The sequence below is a fragment of the Spea bombifrons genome, chromosome 1 (assembly GCF_027358695.1).
Source record: "Spea bombifrons isolate aSpeBom1 chromosome 1, aSpeBom1.2.pri, whole genome shotgun sequence".
Taxonomy (NCBI): domain Eukaryota; kingdom Metazoa; phylum Chordata; class Amphibia; order Anura; family Pelobatidae; genus Spea; species Spea bombifrons.
The window spans coordinates 42,205,437-42,227,046 of NC_071087.1; the positions used below are offsets into that span (position 1 = coordinate 42,205,437).

The 21,610-nt window shown below is 39.7% G+C and overlaps 1 protein-coding gene and 1 long non-coding RNA gene across 2 annotated transcripts in view; one reads left to right on the forward strand and one right to left on the reverse strand.

Moving 5' to 3' along the window:
- Positions 1 to 15,448, reverse strand: part of FGF2 (fibroblast growth factor 2) — a 32,119-nt gene extending 16,671 nt beyond the window's left edge. The window contains exons 1-2 of the mRNA XM_053461412.1: positions 14,900 to 15,448; positions 4,511 to 4,614 (exon numbers count right to left, since the gene is read on the reverse strand). Of these exons, the coding sequence (XP_053317387.1) occupies positions 4,511 to 4,614; positions 14,900 to 15,077 (282 nt within the window). The 5' untranslated portion in view covers positions 15,078 to 15,448. The remainder of the gene's footprint in view (positions 1 to 4,510; positions 4,615 to 14,899) is intronic.
- On the forward strand, positions 13,412 to 14,018 carry LOC128485003 (uncharacterized). Its single transcript, XR_008351366.1, has 2 exons — positions 13,412 to 13,688; positions 13,719 to 14,018. It is a non-coding gene; the product is annotated as an uncharacterized LOC128485003 (long non-coding RNA).
- Positions 15,449 to 21,610: the final 6,162 nt, after the last annotated feature.

A 21,610-nucleotide genomic window follows, 5' to 3' on the forward strand; every position in this document is an offset into this window, starting at 1 on the left:
GGCTTCATAGTATGCCCTGTTATTGTGCCTTGAGAAGACGGGTTGGATGACCATTGCTTTGGGGTTGCAGATGGGAGTTCCATATGCAAAGGGAAACACAGTGGAAATTATCTAGCACATGGAAAAATGCATGGAAACACAAAGGCACTATACATCTTTAGACTTGGCATAGAGAGCAGAGGTACTAAAACTAAGAGGACTAAGAATATATTAACTATAGTTGTGAATTAGCTACTCAGCTTACGGATACTGACAGCCTGCATCCTGCTCACACGTCCTTGTAACAAATCTATGAAATTCTCACAAATATATGAAATATACCAAACCAAAAGCTGCCAGCTTTCAGGGACATAAAACGAAAACATATAAAATATATATATAATCCTACAATGACAATTAATACACAAATAATACATCTGTCTACAATAAAAAACCAGAGTGTAAGAACACAAGAATTATTTGAGTGTACCTATTGGCCATACAAGTACAGTATAAAAATGGATTATAATATATAAAATGTTCCTTTATCCTCTAGTTTGACTCTTATAAAAACATAGTTTTGCTGTATTTTCAATGGATCATTAAGGATAACCCAGGTCACAGAAGCATTCATTTACCCAGATGTCTTACTACTTACAGGAAATGCTGGGAAAACCTTCAAATCAACTTTGTAACATTACACAGCCAGCAGAAGGTCAATCCCCTTGTTTCTGTTGAGGGCCAGAAAGCAGTCATGTTTCCATGAAGTGGCCTTATTTTTACATCCACCGCAATACCCAATGCTCAGGTTAAACATGTTCTTTGCCGCATATTTCACTGCCAACACAGAAATGAGGAACCTGACTCAGTAAGGGATAAAACTATCGGAAACACGGCGGCACCTTTTATTAAGTGCTTGTGTTGAGTAAGGCCTTACCTAAGCTGCTGTATCATGTGACCATGAGTCTAGTACTAGTCACAAATATTGGGAAGTTTGATCCAAGGAGAAATCCGATTGCCTCTTGGAGTCAAGAAGGATTTTTTTCCCCTGATGGCAGAATTCGAAGTAGCTTAATTAGGGGGTTTTTTTTTTGCGTTCTTTTGGATCAAGAATATGAAGGTTATGAACTATGTAACCTAAACCCATAAATGATCCTTGGAAAGGAATTTAATAACTCTTGTAACTGATAGAAGCCTAAAAGAAGCCCTCAAATTAATACAATCAATACCAGCTTGTACCATACACCATGCTAGACCACCAGGCTATGTGGTAGCCATCTTACCAAATGTCCATTGGCACCAATGACTTCCATTAGGCTCATTATGGATAATGGCGTTATTGTACAGCCACGGTGTCTATAACTGGGTTTAACTGCAAGGCAGACTATCTTAGCAGATAAAATGCTGGTTCCTGGAAGCAAACAGGGGTTTAACACGTGTGCTGTTAACTCGTATTGCTTTTGGAATGTTTTTATGACTAGGGCTGGGATTTTCCATCAATACTTTAAATCAATGACTTATGTTGATAAATTCTAGTTACAGACAAATAAAAAATAACCCCGTGAGATTCAACTGATTTTCCATATCTAACACCGGATGGGACCAATTCCAAATGGCATTTTTGGACGTTAAAATTGCCAGTATGGAATCCAGCAGAGTATATCCCAGCAGATATACAAATACTGATATGTGATGGGTTTTTTCCTTTTTTTAAAAAGGAAATGTGCAATTACATTTAGGTTGTTGGATATATCTTTTTTGAGTTCGCTATTAGCCCCTTCATGATGGGCGGTATTTTACAATCTTTGCGCTACAGGACCAAACCGTTTTTTTGTTTTTGCTGTCTTTATGCACTGTATTTTAGTTAGGACTCCATGTGGGGTACCTTGACATGGCAGATGAGCTTGTGTACTTTGGCTAAATTACCTTACATTCAATATATGCATTTGCAGGGTTAGATCTAGAGCTGGTAATTGTTCCAGGCTATTCTTTAGTTTTTTTTTTTGACGTTATAATAATTCACATATATGGAGTCATGAACCAATCTCTGTGACATTTTTAATCTTTCGTCTAATGCATTCCGCACTAACTAATACCCCATTGTACAGCGCTGTGGTGTATGATGGACCTAAATGAAACAAAACATAATAATGATAATAACAACTATAATGTTTTCATACAGTCGAGTTTCACGTAACACTGCTTTTAAATGGTAGAATTTTTAGAAACATTCCCATTTCGTGGATGCCTCTAGTCCTACAAACACCAGCATTTCTGCGCGGGGGAATAAGGAGACTATTGTGCATAATGGAACCTGAATCTGAATGCCAGCTCCTGAATTTAGCTGCATCGGACTCTGCCAAACCCCGTATTTGATCACTGGCTGTTTTTGAATCAAGTCTTACATAAACAGTGTCTGTGTTCCACATTCAATGATGAGCTAATCTAGCACAGTAACAACACATACGCGATAGTGTGGAGGGCTAAACGTGAATCAAAAACAGCTAATTAAAAGCCATAACAATCTTGTACTTAACGTATCTCTATAATAAGACAGATTTGGGTAACTAAGTGAGTAAAGCAGTAAGTCAAATCCTTTCTTTGTGACTTGCGGTCCATAGTGCTGCATACCATGTTGTTACTGCCCAGCGATTCTCTGATGCTTGGTACTATGACTAGCCCTGAGGTAAGGGTGTAGAGTAACATACTGTATTCGCAACATTTTATTTCTAAATATAATTCCTGCTATTTCTGTACACGTTATTGTGATTTGTAATTGTGTAGAATACCGTGACATACTGATACCGTCAGACAGAAAAGAAGGACACATAGAAAAGAAAGAGAGGCAAGGAAATGTAGGTCCCAACAAGGGTCTGTCCCTCCTAAAGAGAAACTCATTGGATATATATATCTCTCATATTTTAGGAAAAGCAAGGATTTTGACAAAAAATTTATAAAAGACATACCGTGTTTCCCCGAAAGTAAGACAGTGTCTTACTTTCTTTTTATCCCTAAAAGCCCCACTATGTCTTACTTTCGGGGTATGTCTTATATTGGGAAAAAATTGAGAGTGATGGGAGTTATGATGTACTTTTAGAGCATAATTAGATCATGAAAAAGACATTGGAAATGGTACAGCATAACACCCATCACTCTCACACACTTACCAATCAACACACCTACCAATCCACACGTATACCAATCCACACACATATACACTAATCCACACGTATACACAAATCCACACACATATACACTAATCCACACACATATACCAATCCACACACATATACACCAATCCACACACATATACACCAATCCACACACATATACACCAATCCACACACATATACACCAATCCACACACACATATACACCAATCCACACACACATATACACCAATCCACACACACATATACACCAATCCACACACACATACACCAATCCACACACACATATACACCAATCCACACACACATACACCAATCCACACACATATACACCAATCCACTCTCACTTAATGCTTTCCTACCTTTCCTTTCTTCTTTCAGCTTCTTTTCCTCCTCTTCGCTCCTCTTCTTCAGTTCTTGTCTCCTTCCGGCAACAGCTGTTGTGCGCCGGGGTTTCTTGTTAGATCCCGGCGCACAACACTGAAGCCGCGCCCACCGCTGTCCGTGCCGGACAGCGGTGGGCGCGGCTTCAGTGTTGTGCGCCGGGATCTAACAAGAAACCCCGGCGCACAACAGCTGTTGCCGCGCAGATCACAAGGGAGCGGTATCGGAGGTCATTAACAGACCTCCGGCTCCCTTGAGTGATTTTAAGCCGGGTTGAACCCGGCTTAAAATCACTCAAGGGAGCCGGAGGTCTGTTAAAGACCTCCGATACCGCTCCCTTGCGAGCCTGCTCCTCCAGCGGCGGACATTACTGTCCGTCTCTGGAGGGGTGCCGGGTGCCGCAGGTTGGCACCCCCTGGAGTGTGGCGCCCTGTGCGGTCGCACACCCCAAAGGTCGGCCCTGCTCTAAGGGGCCGGCCTTAGGGGTCTGCGGCCGCACAGGGTTTAAATAAAAACATCGGGGGTTTTTTTCAACTTTATTTAACATCCTCCATGTTAAATAAAGTTAAAAAAACTTTATTTAACATCCTCCATGTTAAATAAAGTTTTTTTTAACTTTATTTAACATGGAGGATGTTAAATAAAGTTAAAAAAAAACCCCGATGTTTTAATTTAAATCCTGTGCGGCCGCAGACACGTAAGGCCGGCCTTGGTGGGGACTTCCCGGCCCCTTAGAGTGGCGGACCCGGCAAATCCCCCGTGTTTCCCCGAAAGTAAGACATATGTCTTACTTTCGGGGTACGGCTTATATTAGCCGACCCCTCTGAAACTCCCGATACGTCTTACAATCGGGGGTGTCTTACTATCGGGGAAACACGGTATATGTGCCCTTGAAGCAAATGTATCAGAACAGTCTCGAGAGCCTGATTATTTGTTCACTACAAGTAGCAGAACAAAACAAAAAAGCAGGTACTCACCAAGCCTATTAACCTTCCATCTTCTTTCATCGCTAGGTAGCGATTTGCACTCATTCCTTTGATAGATACCACGCCTCGCTCTTCTGCTTGTAACTGTAATTTAACTGAAAAAAATTAAAGAAAGTTAGACATAGGTTTCTAGAGTCAAATAGTTGCTAGAGGCTGGAGAAACAAAACATCTATGGTACCATCAATTATCCCCTACTCAAGTTACATAGCAAGCAATCGGTGGGCTACTAGTGTGGCAGCTTCTGAGTTATTATTATTATCTTTTATTTATATAGCGCCAACAATTTATGCACTCATTATGTGTGTGCATATATTCTCATGACAGGTGGGCATACCTGGGATCAGGGGCGTAACTAGAAACCACAGCACCTTGGTGCCAAAATTGCCCCAGCCCCCCCCCAGCTTCACTAAGCAACACAGTGCCACCTTTGCCCTAAACAGCTTATGGGTGCCTTTGCCCCAAGCAGCTTATCAGTACTGTCCTAACGCCCAAACAGCCTGCCTTTGCCATCTTTGCCCCCAGCTAGTCAGTGCCCCCAAACAGCTTATCTTTGCCACCTTTGCCCTAAACAGCTGGTATGTGCCATCACTGCCCTTAAATAGCTTTTCTGTGCCTCCTTTGCCTCTTGCCCCGCAACATACACTCTGGCACATATATGTAAACACACACAAATTAGGCATGCTAACACACACACTCCCTCTCACACCACTCATGCTCCACCTCACACCACTTACACATCCATGCTCACATATTTAAACATCAGAACTCACATACACTTATACATAGACATCCATGCTCACACACACACTTATACATAGACATTCATGTTCACATACAATTATACACAGACATGCATGCTCACATGAACTTATGCATGCACATTCATGATCACATACACTTATACATAGACATTCATGCTCACACACTCTTGTACATACACATCCATGCCCACATACACTTATACATGCACATTAATGCTCACATACATACATACATATATTCAAACACACATATATCCGGCACATATAGCCTCGGTTTCCCTGGGGGGTCACGTGACATAATGTGACCCTGATAAGTTCCTGTCTTCTGGTGCCGGTTCAAAATAGTTTAGCAGTCCAGGTCGGAAAAGCCCTTTCTGAACAATTTTTAACCAGTACGAGGAGATAGGAACAAGTGGTCGCAGGGCTTGCCCGAGCTCCCTAAAGAGACAGGCCCCATCAGAGTTGCCACAGGTGCGACCCCTGTAATTATGCCACTGCCTGGGATCTTTCTCAATGAGCTGACCCTGAGACTCTTTAAATACCAACGCTATAATGGCCCATCATGCAGACTCTTTGTAGAAACTCATCAAATGCTTTAACCAAATGTCTCTAATACCGGTCTTCATGGAAACCTTGATTTATTATAAAAGTCATTATTTACAGAGACACCTAATTGAGTTACCTGCATTCAAACAGGGATACCAACCATAAAATACCAATTGGAAGTCTTAGATATCATCAGGTATGAATGAGTTAGCTGCAAACTGTGAGACCCTGATATTTTGCTCCTTCACGCTGAGTTTGGTACAAAAACTCAGACTAGTTAAAAACTATTGTTAAAAGTGTTTAAAATATAATTTCTAGATAGATTCAGTTGGCACATAACAAAACCATTCAAAAGAAAGGGCTGTGTAACCAGAGTGTGGGTGACCAGGAAGATACTGCCACTGCCAGGACAAGGTTGCAAATTTCTGGCCTTAACAGTGCCAAGAGGTTAAAGGAGTCCAAATGAGTAATTCTCCCAGATGGAGCGTGCTGCGGTAGTATTGTTATTCATTCAGATCCAAGCGTTGTCACTGTGTGATGCAGATCCTGCCCCCACACTTCCATTCATCAGCCAGAGGAAACCACTAACAGGGTAGCTTTGACAATCACAGTGAAGAACCTTATAAAGTCAAGTTCCGGCCATGAAAGTGAAGGAGAGGCACACCAAGGAGGATGGAAAAACTGAACTATATGAAATGTTAGAAACGACTTGTTGAATCATCTAAGACTAGAAGTCATTATATCAAACCACAATTATTAGAATGAATCACCTATTTTTTTTTGTACAAACAATTGGTTAATAACCAAAAATATTTGATGTCTGTTTAATTAGCATTAGCAATGAGGAGACTTCCGTTTCGAAAATTAATATTTTGCTGGAAGTAAAAGTTATTTTAAAAGAAATGAAAGCCCACTTATTTTATGAAAAAATCTTCACGTAGAAACACTTCCTTAGTATGTTTTAAGGCTCATGTAAGACAAAATAAGGGGTTTAGATTTCAAATTAAATTGCTTCTCCCAGACTCACTGAGAACAGGGAGGAAATTATTTTGGGTGCATTCACTTCCCCTCTTCCCTGCCTAACAGTGTGATCACAGGTCAGGGGGAGAAGCAACATTTCTCAAACTTTGAAAAAAGGGGAAAAAATAATGGAAAATGACATTTAAATACATTTTTTTCACTGATATTCAAAATATATTAGAGAGATCTGTCAAGATCCACAAAGCTATCTCGATCCATACTGCACTGTGTACAGTACCAAAAAAAGAAAAAAAATTATATATTTTTTTAATAAGTGCCCCAATATCCCTTAGCCCCACCACTAAAAAGTTATATAAAAATCTATATCTCCAAATCATTTAAGCAAGTAGTATTAATAAATATGTAATATGGGGTAATATGTAATATATAAATGTGACCCTTTTGAACATATACAAAATATGTATGTGGGGTATTACTCTGATTATATCACTTACAATTATTATGTTTTATGTATTTCTATGGTTTTAAAAGAAAACCTCGCTTTGGTTAAATATGGGGAAAAAATCCAGGCTTTAGAGTATAAAAAAAAACTAATCCTGAAGGGGTGAAAGGACACTCCAGCTACCATATTTATTTTAATGCATATGATGCGTGGTCCTAAATTTTCATGCATTTGCCTATTTTCCCTGCCCTTCTGCTATTTTTCATGCAATAGAAAAGGGCAGCTGCACAGCTGCAGTTTCTATCTCAGGCAAGTGAATATCTTTTCTTATTTAGTTTTTTAGAATGTATATTAAAGTACCCACACTCTTCAGTTGTATCCTTTAGAACAAAGCCAAAAAGAACTCAACCCAATGTCAACACCAAGTCAGCAAGATAATCAGCCAATGCACTTTTTAGTAAATGAAAAGAAAGTGTGATAAAATGTGTTTTATGTCACTTGCTCAATTTAAAGACCCCTTTGTGCTTTGCACCAATATTTCATGAAAATATGTATCTTGCAAATGGAAACAGTCATGCGGCAAAGTGAGTTTAATGACTACACTACGACCTAGCGCTAATGAGAAGCAAGTTGCATAAACTGGAATGGATGTGATGCTGAAGCTATGTGACCCTTATTTCAATCCTTCGGACTGGGATCCATTCCAGTGTAAATACACGAAGGAATGATATGTGTGCTGACATAATCAGTTCCTCCTCAAGTGACCTTGACCTGCTCTTCTCTAGTCATAGGGTGAGGACGAGAACACTAACATTCTCACAGCTTTATCTGAAACCACTGGAACTGGATCAACTTGATGATGGCACAATGACACCCAATGTGCTGCTAATGTGTGTGCATATGTGTGTGTGTGTATATATATATATATATATATATATATATGATATATATATTCCCAGCTTTGGTGGGATTTATGTCATTCTGTATGCCTATTTATCTATAATAAATCTGTCCTTAAACTCTAGCTACACAAACGCACAAACTTAGATTATTGCTTGGGATTTTAGAAATTAGATTTTGAGAAAAAAACTGAAAATGTATCTACTTGCCTGCCTGTTATCCTACTTCCACTATCAAGCTCTAGGATAAACTGCTTTACATTCTTTATTAATTAGTTAGCCAATATAATTCAAAGCGAAGTGAGCGAAGTGAGTGATCTGAGTGATCAGTGTTGCTGCAAAAACCTAGTTTAGTGAATGCACCCTTCGGTCTCTCTGTCTATTAAATGTGTCTGCCTATCCATTCGTCAGTCCACCCATCCATTTACCCATCTGTCTTTATAGCTTTATTCAACACAACCCATTGGAAAGATCCCACTGGATGTTTAAGAACAATGAAATGTGGTACAAGACAACCCATATAATACAATGCAGGGTTTTGTGTCCCTTTAACATGTGGTGCACTCATTTGTCCATATGGAAACGTTTGACTTTTGTATGTCATACATGTAATGGAAAATCTTGAATTGTGTATGTGGATTGTTTATTTCTTTCTCAACATTGTATACAGATGCTTGTTTTAACTATGACGAGACTCGTATGGCTTGATTGTCTGTATTCATTATATACCAAAGCTTTTTGATTATTAAGTCTTTTTATATATAATATCATATTTGCTGAAAGCCATAATATATTAATAGAGAGATAAGCATATATAGTGGGAGTATTTCCTGATAAGTACTGTATCATTTATAGGATATCTTTACAGAAAACAGTACTGATCTTACTATTGCTAACAAACCGTAAAATTATTAAGTAATTAAATGTAACTTTTCAAATCCAGCCTACTAGCTTATCATGTCTCCATAGTAGCCTTATCCCATTATTTATGACAATAATAATAAAAAAGGTGCATTAAAGTAAAGCAGCCCATATATGATTAATTGCCTAGTGGGGAATGGTATTTAAAAACATTTTAAAAAGGTTTATTAATCAATTGGTGGTTTTATTTTTGCTAATAACACAGGTTACATAATGATAACTAGTAGCTGGTGGATATGTGTATGTAATTTTCACTTAAATTAAGTATTTACAGAAAACTGAAAGAACTGGTTATTGCCATCTGAAGTGGTATTGGTTTATACATTATACTTAAATATTCTATTCCCATAAGCACACTTGTTAACGAAATTTATTGTCCAAAAACAAATGGACCAAAAACTCAACTTTGTCTGAATAATTTTGGTCCATTTGTACACGTCTATTATTTGTTCTATTGTATAACCTTACAAGTAGCCCCCAAAAAAGCGATGACCAAGGAATATCAATGTGTAAAAAAAAGATATTGCTCCAACCTATCTGACTGAGATAACATAAGCTGTCATCAAACTACAACTGCAATATTAACTGGGGCACTGTTACTCAGTTCCCTTAGTTAATATTATTTATTGTTTTATATAGCACCATCATATTCAGTAGCGCTGTACAGAGTAAACAGCACATAACAAGTAGTTTATAGCATAACAATTTGACTTACAGGCGAGGAGGGCCCTGCTCAAACAAGCTTACATTCTAGTTCTACAATGATAGCTCCCACCAGTGCGTGTTTCCAAATACTGTAGCTAATGTACAGTAGCCACAAAGATCTAGAACCAGATTTTTTTCAGGCAAGCTCATTTCTGCACAGTGAATTCCCGACGGAACTAAAGAAAACATATTCGAATTCTCAAGTGCAGGTGGGTAAGCCAAGGAACGGCAAGAGAAATTTACTTGTCCAACATCATACGTAGACTAAGTGGCCAAGGCTAAAAAGAAACCCACAGACTTGTGTATTCAAGACCAGCACATTAACCACTAACCCCGCTCAATCCAGGGCATGGGCAACAACGTCAAAGCCTGGTTTAAACATAATAAAAATGCCTCCGTATAGGGTTAGTAAAATGTAGTAACCCCAATCAGCCAGTCTGGTTTCCTCTTCGCAAACATCACTTTACATACAATAATCGGGCATCTAAAAATGGAAATAATCCACGCTATTTTCAGGGAGGTTTGCAGTAACATGACACGGTAAAACCTAAAGATTATTAGTGGTGAAATTCTAAAGCATAAAAAGCATTAAATATTTTTTCCAAACATTTTATATGGGTAATGTATTCGTTTACCGTATATTTCTTATACAGCGTTTCATTTTAACTTTGCTCTGGTTTCTGCACTAAATATTATTATATTACGTTAAGACATACTGGTAAACACAGGTAAGTCATTGTTAGGCAAGTGATTGTAAGGTAAGTCATCGGCAGCATGCACACCTGAAATGCGACCGTTTACTTTTGATCTCTACAAATTCTTGCAATGCAGTAAAATGTCCGTTTTGAAGAATAACTTATTCCCCAGTCAATTAAGACAACTGTTTGCGTGCGCATGACATGACTAGGGTGATGTGGAGGCCACACCAGTGGCAAACTGGCGTGACAACTGGCCGCATACTCCCTTACTGACTCAGAAGTGGTCATGACGCTGTATAAGCAGCTTGTCCATGTGGTTATTACCCACATTTGTGTTTTTAACTACATACAGCCTATTCTTTCATAACCTATGTTATAACCGTGTCTCCTATCCCATATCCTCTCAGTGCTTCCTTCCATTGTCACCTTAACATAAAAGGCAACGCTGGTGCATAGGAAATTCTAACTTCAGAGTCCATGTCCCAAAGGGGAAAGGGCCACCCAAATAGTCAATGTTGATTTAACTTATAATGTTATTTAACAATATTTTTGTAAATGCTCAGATTTTGGTTTCTGATTTGTCATTACCCAAATGCTGGAAATAAAGTGAGCGAGATCACCGAAATCCCAAATTAGTTTTGTTTTTTTGAAAGTTAGCATGTGGCTGTTAATGCAGTATTTGTGTATTACAAGGTGTATAGAAACTTCATTTGGAAAAACCAGTTAAAGTCAATGATGGTTCACATATAAATATTTGGTTCGTATCTGCTAGGGCTGATAATACTTTTTCCTTTATAATAAATGGTAGCTATTATTAACCCTTAATGGCAAAAGCCCTAACAAATTCAAGGTATTTCATTGTAAAACTTTCTGGGTGGGGGAAGGAAATGCAACCTGAGCTCAACTGTACACATTTCCAATTCTTCTAGCAAAGCCAGAGCAGACAGATAAAGGACGGAAAATAACTTCCAGATGTGGAACCGTGCATCTGTACATTGAGCCCAGCAGGAATATATATACTCAAAGTGTATGTACAGAAGCAGGGCCGGCCTTAGGGGTGTGCGACCTGTGCGGCCACACAGGGCGCCATGGCAACAGAGGCGCCTGCCTGGGACTAAATTAAAACGTTTTTTTTTTAACTTTATTTAACATCCTCCTTGTTAAATGAAGTTTTTTTTTTAACTTTATTTAACATGGAGAATGTTAAATAAAGTTAAAACAACAAAAAAAACAATGTTTTATTTTATGTCCCCGGGCAGGGGCGCCAAGCAGTCGCTTGTGAAGTTTTCAGCAACCGCTCGGCGCCCCTCACTCTCCGTGACTCCATCACGGTGCCGGCGTTTCATGCTGAGCACCAAAATATGATGTCTTATTCCGGCGCTCAGCTGTGAAGCGTGCACCACAGCAGAGCGCACGCCTCCCGCTCCCACCGCAGGACTCAACAAGTAAGGATAATGAGAAGTAGGAGGGGGGGCAGTGAGAAGGGGCAGAGGGGGGCCAGTGAGAAGGGGCAGGGGGAGGCAGTAAGATGGGGCAGAGGGGGGCAGTGAGAAGAGGCAGAGGTGGTAGATAGTGAGAAGGGGCAGAGGTGGTAGATAGTGATAAAGGGGGAGAGGAGATAGATAGTGAGAAAGGGGAGTTCTGTGACAAGATTCTTTTTCCTTTCTTTTTTTGGGATGGGGGGGCGCCAGAGGAGTAGTCCACACAGGGCGCCAGAACACCTAAGGCCGGCTATGTACAGAAGCACAACATGGGCCAATGTCTTGAAGTGATCAATAATTGAGAAACCTTCTAATAAGGAAAAACACTGTGAAAATGAAAATAGACTTTGTGACGCTAATATAAATGATGCATCTATATGACATAACCATTATATTTTCTTACATTCAATATCATACACATAACTTGGACTCATCAGCCTATTCTATGTAAATTAGTTAATTGCTATTTAAGCAATTAAGATGCTTACACAGTGTATTTACCTGAAATAATTAATATGCATTATTAAATGATAATGGTAAATTAGCTAAGGTGTCTCCTGAAACCTGCCAACCCCATCCTTCTCTAACTATAACTGGCCGACATAGTGACAGTGTCGTGGCCAGGACTGAACTCTATGGCATCTGTGACTGTATTTTCACATGACGGGATCTGACTTCTAAAAGCTAATGCCCCCTGCAGCTGCTGTCGCAGATAAGCCAGAGTATAACATGGTTAATGCATGAGTGGTTTCTGTCAGCTGAACCTAAAATACCAAAGTATCAAGGAAACATACGAGACACGGGTCCATCACAGCAGTTACGCAGAGCACATGCAGGGACTGCACTGATGAAGGCAGCCCCTACTGATCAGCTTCATAGGAGGTACTCTATGTGTACTAAAGACTGCATGTGTGCATATGTATGTTTGAGCGATGGAGATTGTGAGAGCACGGGTACATATACGTATGCGCACTTGTGATACCAGGTTTGGTAGCACTGAAACCTAAATCTGATCTGGTGCTAGACCAGACACTTTACATACACATGTGCCTTGCTTACTCTGACAAGTGCCAGGTGCACTAATGGGCTGGAATATTGTGCATTTAACTGGCGTGTCCACCTTCCTTGAATACAAAGAATGACATTTGATCACACTAGATGAAAGGAAGCAACTGCAGTTACCCCTCACCTCGGCACCTGGCTCAGAGAAGGATAAGGCATCATCTCCTCTAATGTTGATTTTGTTCTCCTTCCCAGTTTAGATCTTACACTGATGGCGAAGGAGAGTTTGGAATATCAGCTATAATGTACAGAAGGCACACATCTATTTTCCTCAACACCTGTGCCTAGCTTTACTTTCTCACTGATGTAACTGGATATGATGTCATCAGTAATGTGCGCAATCATCGCTAGCATAGCCCTGCGGGGCGAAGAGATCTGAAAAAATGTTAAATGGCCAAAGATGATCCAAAAAGTCTAATCAAAGGATTGTATCAAATGCAATACAATATTTAATGTTTACAAATGTTCAATACATTATGTGGAGGGATATAAATGCTAAATTTACAACAAATGCAACAATTGCATTGATTGTACCAAAGGACACATTTATTAATTGTTTTGTATAGCACCATCATATTCTGTAGCGCTGTACAATGGGTGGACAGGACATTACAAGTAGTATATAAACAACTGTACATCTAAGCACATGGCGTAAGTGCCCATGCATTGTAGGTCTTCGTGGTTGAGCACATTCAAGAACAGGTCACATCATCTTAATTGTTCAAATGCAGTTATTTTGGTACAAACGTAAAAGCACTTTCATGATTGTAGCTAAACTGCAAATATGGAAAGAGAATTTGATGGCAGATAAGAACTATTTGTCCCATTTATCCTGCCCTTTTTTCTGCTGTAGAAATCTCAAACCTTATTTGGTTCTTCGCCTTTTCTTATATTTAACAGAGCTTTATGAATAATCCATGTATGTTTAAACCCGTATACTCTTCTGCTGAAAGGCTGTTCCACTTATCTGCCGCTGTCTCCATAAAACTTCATTACAGTTAATCCTATGACTCTTTGGACTATGACATTTTGTCCAAATATACGGTATATCCTGCGAAATATGTAGATAATATTTAGATTGTGAGAGCACAAATTGGTGTTAGTTATTCTAATGAAATGGGATTATCTGTGACTCCTCTTGACAGCTGTTACAAACGGCGAGTTAAGAAACATTGTCCCATTCTTTCTGCTGGAAACGTCCTTGATTTTGTATTTTATTCAGTATACCCATAAGCCTTTCCCATGCATGTTTGAATTCCCTCATTGTATTAACCTGTACTACTTCTGCTGTGAGGCTACTCCACTTATCTACCACCCTTTCACTAAAGCAAGAGTAGCAGCTTTTTTTACACCACATCTAAATAACCCTTAGTAATTAAGGCATGAGATGTAAGCTATGGGGTTACTAGGACAATGGGCAAAATAAATTAGATTGCGCACCACTTTATTGCAGAATAGAAACCGAAAGCATAGATTTATTATCCTGAAAAATACATTTAATCCTACAAAGGCAGGTAACACATGTCTCCATCACTGATCATATTCATAGTGTCACATTGTAGCAAGTTATGTATCATTCTGCAACGCACACCCATGATCAGTGTGGTCCTTATCTACTAAGTATCGCAAAAAACTGCTCCTGCCCTGTGTATGGTGGATCTCTATACAGATGATATATTCCCATCAGTAGGAATATTATTATTTACAAATATTAACTGATTATATTAAGAGAATAAACTCTTTAAGTGCCAGAAAAAAAGAAAATTCAGAAAATAACTGGCACGGTGAAAGTTTTTATAGAGAAACTGCATATAATAATAATAATAATAATAATAATAATAATAATAATAATAATAATAACAATGCGACCCTGTCCCACTCACTGTGCGAGTCGTTCTTCTCCCGGGCACCGTCCACTCTCCCATCTGAGTTGATCCTCAGGAAGTACCCCCCATTCTTGCAGTACAGCCGTTTGGGGTCTTTAAAGTTTCCCGGAGGGAACGGGCTGCTGCCTCCGTCCTCGGGCCCTGTCGGTAAGGTGGTGATGCTCCCAGCTGCCATTCCCACCTCCGATCCTAAAGAAAAGTCACAGGCGCCCCCTATCTGTCAGATCTACAACTCTCAAGGAGCAGCAGGGAGCAGCAGCGGACACTACCGGTGCAGTCAGGGTTCAGTAAGCCGCGGTGAGTAGGACTATTGGGTTGGTGGTTACTAAGCCTCACTGGGTAATGGAAAGTCTATAGTTCAGCCCAGTCAAGGCTTAGCAAGTAGTAAGGAAAGAGGGTGCTGGAGGCTAGACTTGGTCCAGACAAAGTTCAGCAATTCTAGTGTACTCTCAGGATTCGGAAGCAGATGAGGTCCAGCACTGGTAGGAGGTGATCAGCAGGACTACAGCAGTCAGCCAACACTAGCTAATAGGTGACTAGCACTGGTCCGGTAAGGGCTCTGCCAATATAGCTGAGACAAAAAAAAAACAGTCCAGAATCTGGTGGCCCACGTTGAGCAGCAACAGGTGAGCAATCAACAGTAGCCACTTGTAAGTCCACAATCAGGTCCAGTAAATTCAGTCCTGGTCCTGAAGTCCTCTGTCAGCCGCCTCTCTCCCTTTTCAGGGCCCCTCTCTTCATTCAATAACTTGCAGCTGCAACTAAAGTCAACTTAACCCTGTTCTGGATAATCCCCATCCAAGACTGTGAAAGGTGATTCTTCTCGCTAGCTGCTGATGCCTTGCGGATGCATGGTGTAGGGTTTCTGTGTATGATGCTCCAGTGATCACAGGATTTTATCTCTGCCACCTATTGGCCTTTCTTCTGTCATCGTCTATGAGAAGGCAGATCCCCCATGCTGGGCAGTGATGAGTGCTCAAGTTTTGCATATGAGTACAGCCTACTTCATAGAGCGGAGAAGAGGATCCAGAGTCAAGAAGCACTGTGCAGGCAGCTCCTCACCTTCACCCAGCCTTCTGTCATCAGGACTTCACATGTCATAGTGCACTTATTTATGTAGGTGAGGCAGTCCTCCTGCTGTTCCTAAACTCTGAGTAACTGGGAAGAAGCATCAGAATCTCACAGCTTTTGCAAGCAGCTTCTAAAACCAGCACATATTTTCCCAGCTCTAGAAGTGTAGGAAGCAAATGCTAAGCCCAGTGCCAGAATACGAACGCTCTGCAAGAAGGAGTATAGTGTTTCTGGGTATTTTCTAAGTCAGATTCTGCCAGTCACCTCTCAGCACTCAGCTCCCTCCCCCAGTACTGAATAGCTTCACAGGGCAAACAAGGGAGGAGGGAAGGCCAAAAAGGGGGTTTGTGCTCCATGTCTGCCAGATACTTTATTGGAGAGCTAAGCCTGAAGACACTTCTTAAGAAACACATTGGTTAAACACATGAAAGCTTGCGTGTGCGTTCAGTGGGTCAGATTTGGTTTTTAAAGGGGTTAACGGGATTGCCCAGAATCCATCCCATTTCGAGCAGGCTAGATGCGTATACAATGTATAAAGACCTGAAATGAAACACACTTGTACTATATAATGTAAGTAATACAACTATTATAACACGCTTTCTATAGTATTATCTAGTGAGAATACATTTATATTAATATTGTCTACAAAACAAGATGTATTACAATTAAAAAGATCTCTGTAAAGGTAATGCACCAACATAATATAGACACACACATATATATATATGACTTGGGACATTTCAAACAAAACCCAAAAATGTAAAAGTATTCATGTCACCTTCTAAAAATGGAAAATGGTGCGGATCATGCCAAGTTGAAGGGTTTACTGAAAATGGGTCACGTCTATTTTGGGCCATGGGTCATTGAGTAAGTTACATAATATTTCATATACAGTGTCCAATTTATAATGTTCACTTGTAACACATGCATTTTAGTCCCGTGGGGTTCGTTAACCTCACATTCTGTAACCAAGCTGTTGGGATAGAGAGACATTATGTTAAGAAACAGACAAGGGGATTTAAAAAGAGATTGTTCTTTGGTCTTCAATCAACCACTAAAAATACTAAACTAGAGGAGTCGTACTCGTTTGAACCAGCTTGAATCCATCTTGAACTTTTACATTGACCTATTCAGTTTTAGTGAATACTTACAGTATGAAGGGATAATTTAAAAATGATATTTAACAAGAAAACTCTGCACAGATCCTAAATAATAGTGGTCAGTGTCCAGTATGTACCTATTTGCAAAACATGGAAAGTGTACCCCCTGCCCGCACACATCATGAATCTGAGATAGCCTACAAGAAACCATTGTATATGTCTAAACTTTGGGCTCTGTGACATACATCATCACATTTTCAGTTTGGAGATCCTGTGTGAAGTGATCCATACGTACATTTTAAGTATACATTTATTTCAATATGAGGTACTTTATTAATCTCGGCAAGATTTATTAATCTCTTTGAATTTGTTCACAAACGAGATATCAGCCTTCCAGCAGAAGTGACAGAGGTTAATACAATGAGGGAATTGAAATGCATGGCATAGGCATAAAGATATTCTGAATCTAAGACAAGACAAAGGACTGATTATGTCAGGAAAATGGCCAGACAAAATGGTTTGAATGGTTCTTATCTGCCAAAAAATGCTTGTATCATATTAGGTGTTCACTGAATTTGATTCATGTATGACATGGCAGCCATCTGGCCACCTTGGATGGTGGCAAACTCTATTGACACTGTTTTGGAAAGCAGTGTGCTACACAGGTTCCCCAGGCTTTTATAACCTCACTTATTATTAAAGAGAACCAAAAATTGTCTCCTTAATGGGAAGCTCTCAGTAGAGTCTTTAGAAGTGGGGCCCCATCTTCTTTAAATGGAACCATATTTCCAAACTTTCATAACGTGGTGTGCATTAGGATTGAGCACTAAAGTAAACAGAGCATTTACTGTGGCGCCATACTGAAAAGCAGGACAGGAAGTTGACAGTGCCTCCTTTCTTTATGATTGACTGAACATGAGGCCTTTATGTTAAGGTATGTCCTGCCACAAGTTAAGATGCCTCATTCAATATGAAGATGATGTCACGCACAATTCAGATTACATCACAATTGTAGCAAATACGTTCTAGTTACTTTGAATATTTTTTTATTTGTTTGATGTTCTATCATTTTATATGATGTCATGTGTATGTTTCCTGTATAGATCACTTCACGGAAAGTAAATACAGCCTTTTTCCAGAATTCATTTTGTTCTGAATGAATGACATCTGATAGTTTTGATTATATACTCGTTACCCCCGGGCACATGTGTTTCACTGAGACTTCAGAAGGCTAGAGTCGTGCTGGAGCTATTGAATGACACTTCCTGTTCAGTAATGGACTCTTTAAGGAGCAAAGGAAGGAAACCGTAGAGAAGAAATATCACTTATAGAAAATTAACTGCTAAAATAAATACGTGTGAACATAATGCCGGAGTGTCTCACTTGACAGTATTTTGCTGTGAGGCGGCAGGGCAATCAGAATGTATAATAAGCTCAGCCATCCTGAACACATCCTTAACTTGTTAGGTTTAAAGGGCACTTGGAACCTTGGTTACCAGCAGAAATGTGTAGATACATGATGAAATGTGTAGTTTATGCACCATTTTTCCATGTTAAGCAGGGGCAGGCAAAGAATAGGAAAATCCATACATTATTTACACATTGTCTAAAAGCAGGAAGAGGTCAAGGCTAGTTCACATATTGGCAGCCATACCATGGTTTTACTTGGGTGGAATTACTATGATTTGGCATTAAAGAATGGAACCTGAATCTTTACTGATGTACCATTGTTGGCAAGAGGTCGACAATTGAGTCCCCTTTTTCTGCCAAAAAAATTATGTATTATGTAGCTTACACAGGGCCTGACTGCAATGGCAAGAATCAAAACCCCAGGTCTCTGTGTTGAAAGCCCACCATCATGTGTAAATCCTATTTTGAATCTAAATGTTTGTGTCTCGCAAACATGTGAAATTAGGTCTCTCTTGTGTACAGTCACATAAAAAAAAAGAAATACACGGTGCAAAGTAGGTAAAACAATAAGCAAGTTATATGATAATACATCTTTTAATCAATAATTACAGAAATCGTTAGCAGAAAATGTCATTTGTTTTAGCTTAAAGCGGCCAGCTATATCGCAGGGTGCCATGCCCACCCCAAGGATTTGTTACACATCTATGTAATTGATCTATGTAAGTACAATTGTCAATTAAAGTGGCACCAGTAGGTTAGAGATTTGAGTATTCAAATGAAACACACCTAAAAGTAGAGTTATTTAATGTGAATAAAATAATAAATTGTATACCTCTTTTGTGTAAGTCTGCTAATAATCATATGTCTTTGCTTTCTGTCACATCAAAAACCATAGCTCACATCACACTTTATAACACTGGTGTTGAAAATATTTCAATGAGTAGGGAGTTGCATGGCAGGGGTGGATCCATAGCCTGATCTTGGGAAGGGCATTTAGACTGCCGCACACTAACACAAACAAGACACTCACACTAATACACACATGCAAAGACTCACACAAACACACCCACCAAAACACTCACATTATCATACACACAGAAACTCATACTAATACAGGTATCCAGACATTCACACTAACACAACTAGCCAATCAACCAGGGACATAACTAGAAACCTCAGTGCCCTGGTGTGAAATATTGCCCCAAGGCCACCCAACTTCACCAAGCAACATGTCTCACCCTTTGCCCCCAAAAAGCTTGTGAGTACCTCCTTTGCCCCAAACATATTGTGAGTGCCACCTGTGCCCCAGGCAGCTTATCAGTGCCCCCAAACAGCCTGCCTGTGTCATCTTTGCTCCAGCTTGTCAGTGCCCCCAAACAGCTTGACCCCCCCTCCAACATAAACTAAGGTACAAATATTATTTATTGTTTTTATAGCATCTTCATTCTTTTGTAGCGCTGTACACATATGTAAACACACCTACACAAATTTACACATGCTTACTTATACTCACTAACACACACGTACACACTCATTCTAACACACAGACCATCTCTCACCATTCATGCTAACACACACTCCATCTCACACCACTTAAACATACATGCTCAGACACACTTAAACATATACAGCTATGCTCACACACACACACACTTACAGATACACATCCATGCTCACACACACTTATACATTCACATCCATGCTCACACACACATACAATTATGCATAGACATCCATGATCACACACACTTATACTTACACATCCATCATCACATACACTTATACCTAGACATACATGATCACATACACTTAGACATACACACACATTCTCACATCCATACAAACATGCATACATACCCCCTGTCTCTCGCCCATACCTCTGCTGCAGACTTCTGTCTAGCTGTTCACACACTGTTTCACAGTTTCATGGCGTAACATGACCCAGCTGCGTGCCTGTCTCTCTCCGTGTCTGTTCAGAATTGTTTAAAAAGGGCCATTTTGACCTGGACCTGTGCAGTAGGTACCCTTAGGTACCCCTTGTAATAGTTTTGCCCCAGGACCCAATCCAACCTTGATCTGCACCTTGAATAAGCTCCCCAATAGTAATAGTGTTCTAGAAAGATGCACAACTATATTGCCTATTTGGAAATGCAAGAAAAAAAGTATGGCATGTGTCTGGGATATTAGGACCACCCATGTGTCTGCTACATCCTCTAAATGATATTATCTATAAATAAAGATAAAATAATGGTTTCCAACAAATGTACACAACTATCTGACATTTAAAGAAATTTACTTTAGTTTGCTCAGATCTGGGAAGCTGGGAGTACATGCTAAGCCAAATATTGTTATAAATGCCAAGATTGCTCTTTTGCATAATCAGTGATTTATTGGACTCTTGAAGTCTAATAACCACAAAGCATCTGTCTTTATCCAAAATTACATATAAAATAAAGTAGAAGAACTGGACCTATTCCAAAAATCTCATTGTTAGGCACCAGCCCTAGCTATATGACCTAAAAATAACATCGGCCTTCCATAATATCATCAGCCCGATGATCAGCAAAATCCATTGCCAGTTATTTAAAACGTCAGGGGCTGTTTACAAACTAGTTCTAGTGCAAAGTGGTGATCAAGGTCTAATCACCCTGGCAACCAATGGAATGTTTGTGCTGAGTGTTCAATTCTTCTAGATCGCCCCAGAACCATAATTATAATTTCTTATAGTTTAACTCCAAATCGGCAGAATATTTGTAATGTGTCAAATAGGTTTAAACAAAGCAACAAATCACCTCTTAGGAATTAGGTTATTTTTCTGATCTCACTGAGCTGTCTGAACACAACCCATCTTCACGATCTGAGTTAGTCACGCCATCTGTCTATGCCTAATGTCACCGACAATGAAGTAAGATGCTTGTAAGAGTAATCACATTACATCGCATAGTGTTTTGGTTAACCGCAACAATGCCGGAGGAACCTACTTTCAGAGATGGAAGAATAGGGGGGTATGCATTGGATACATACTACAGTCACATCTATATTGGAAATGCCTTCTGACTTCCTCTTGGACAAGTTGCAATAACAGAAATGCATTGTTCCTGAAATGCTATATATCTGAGAATAAAAT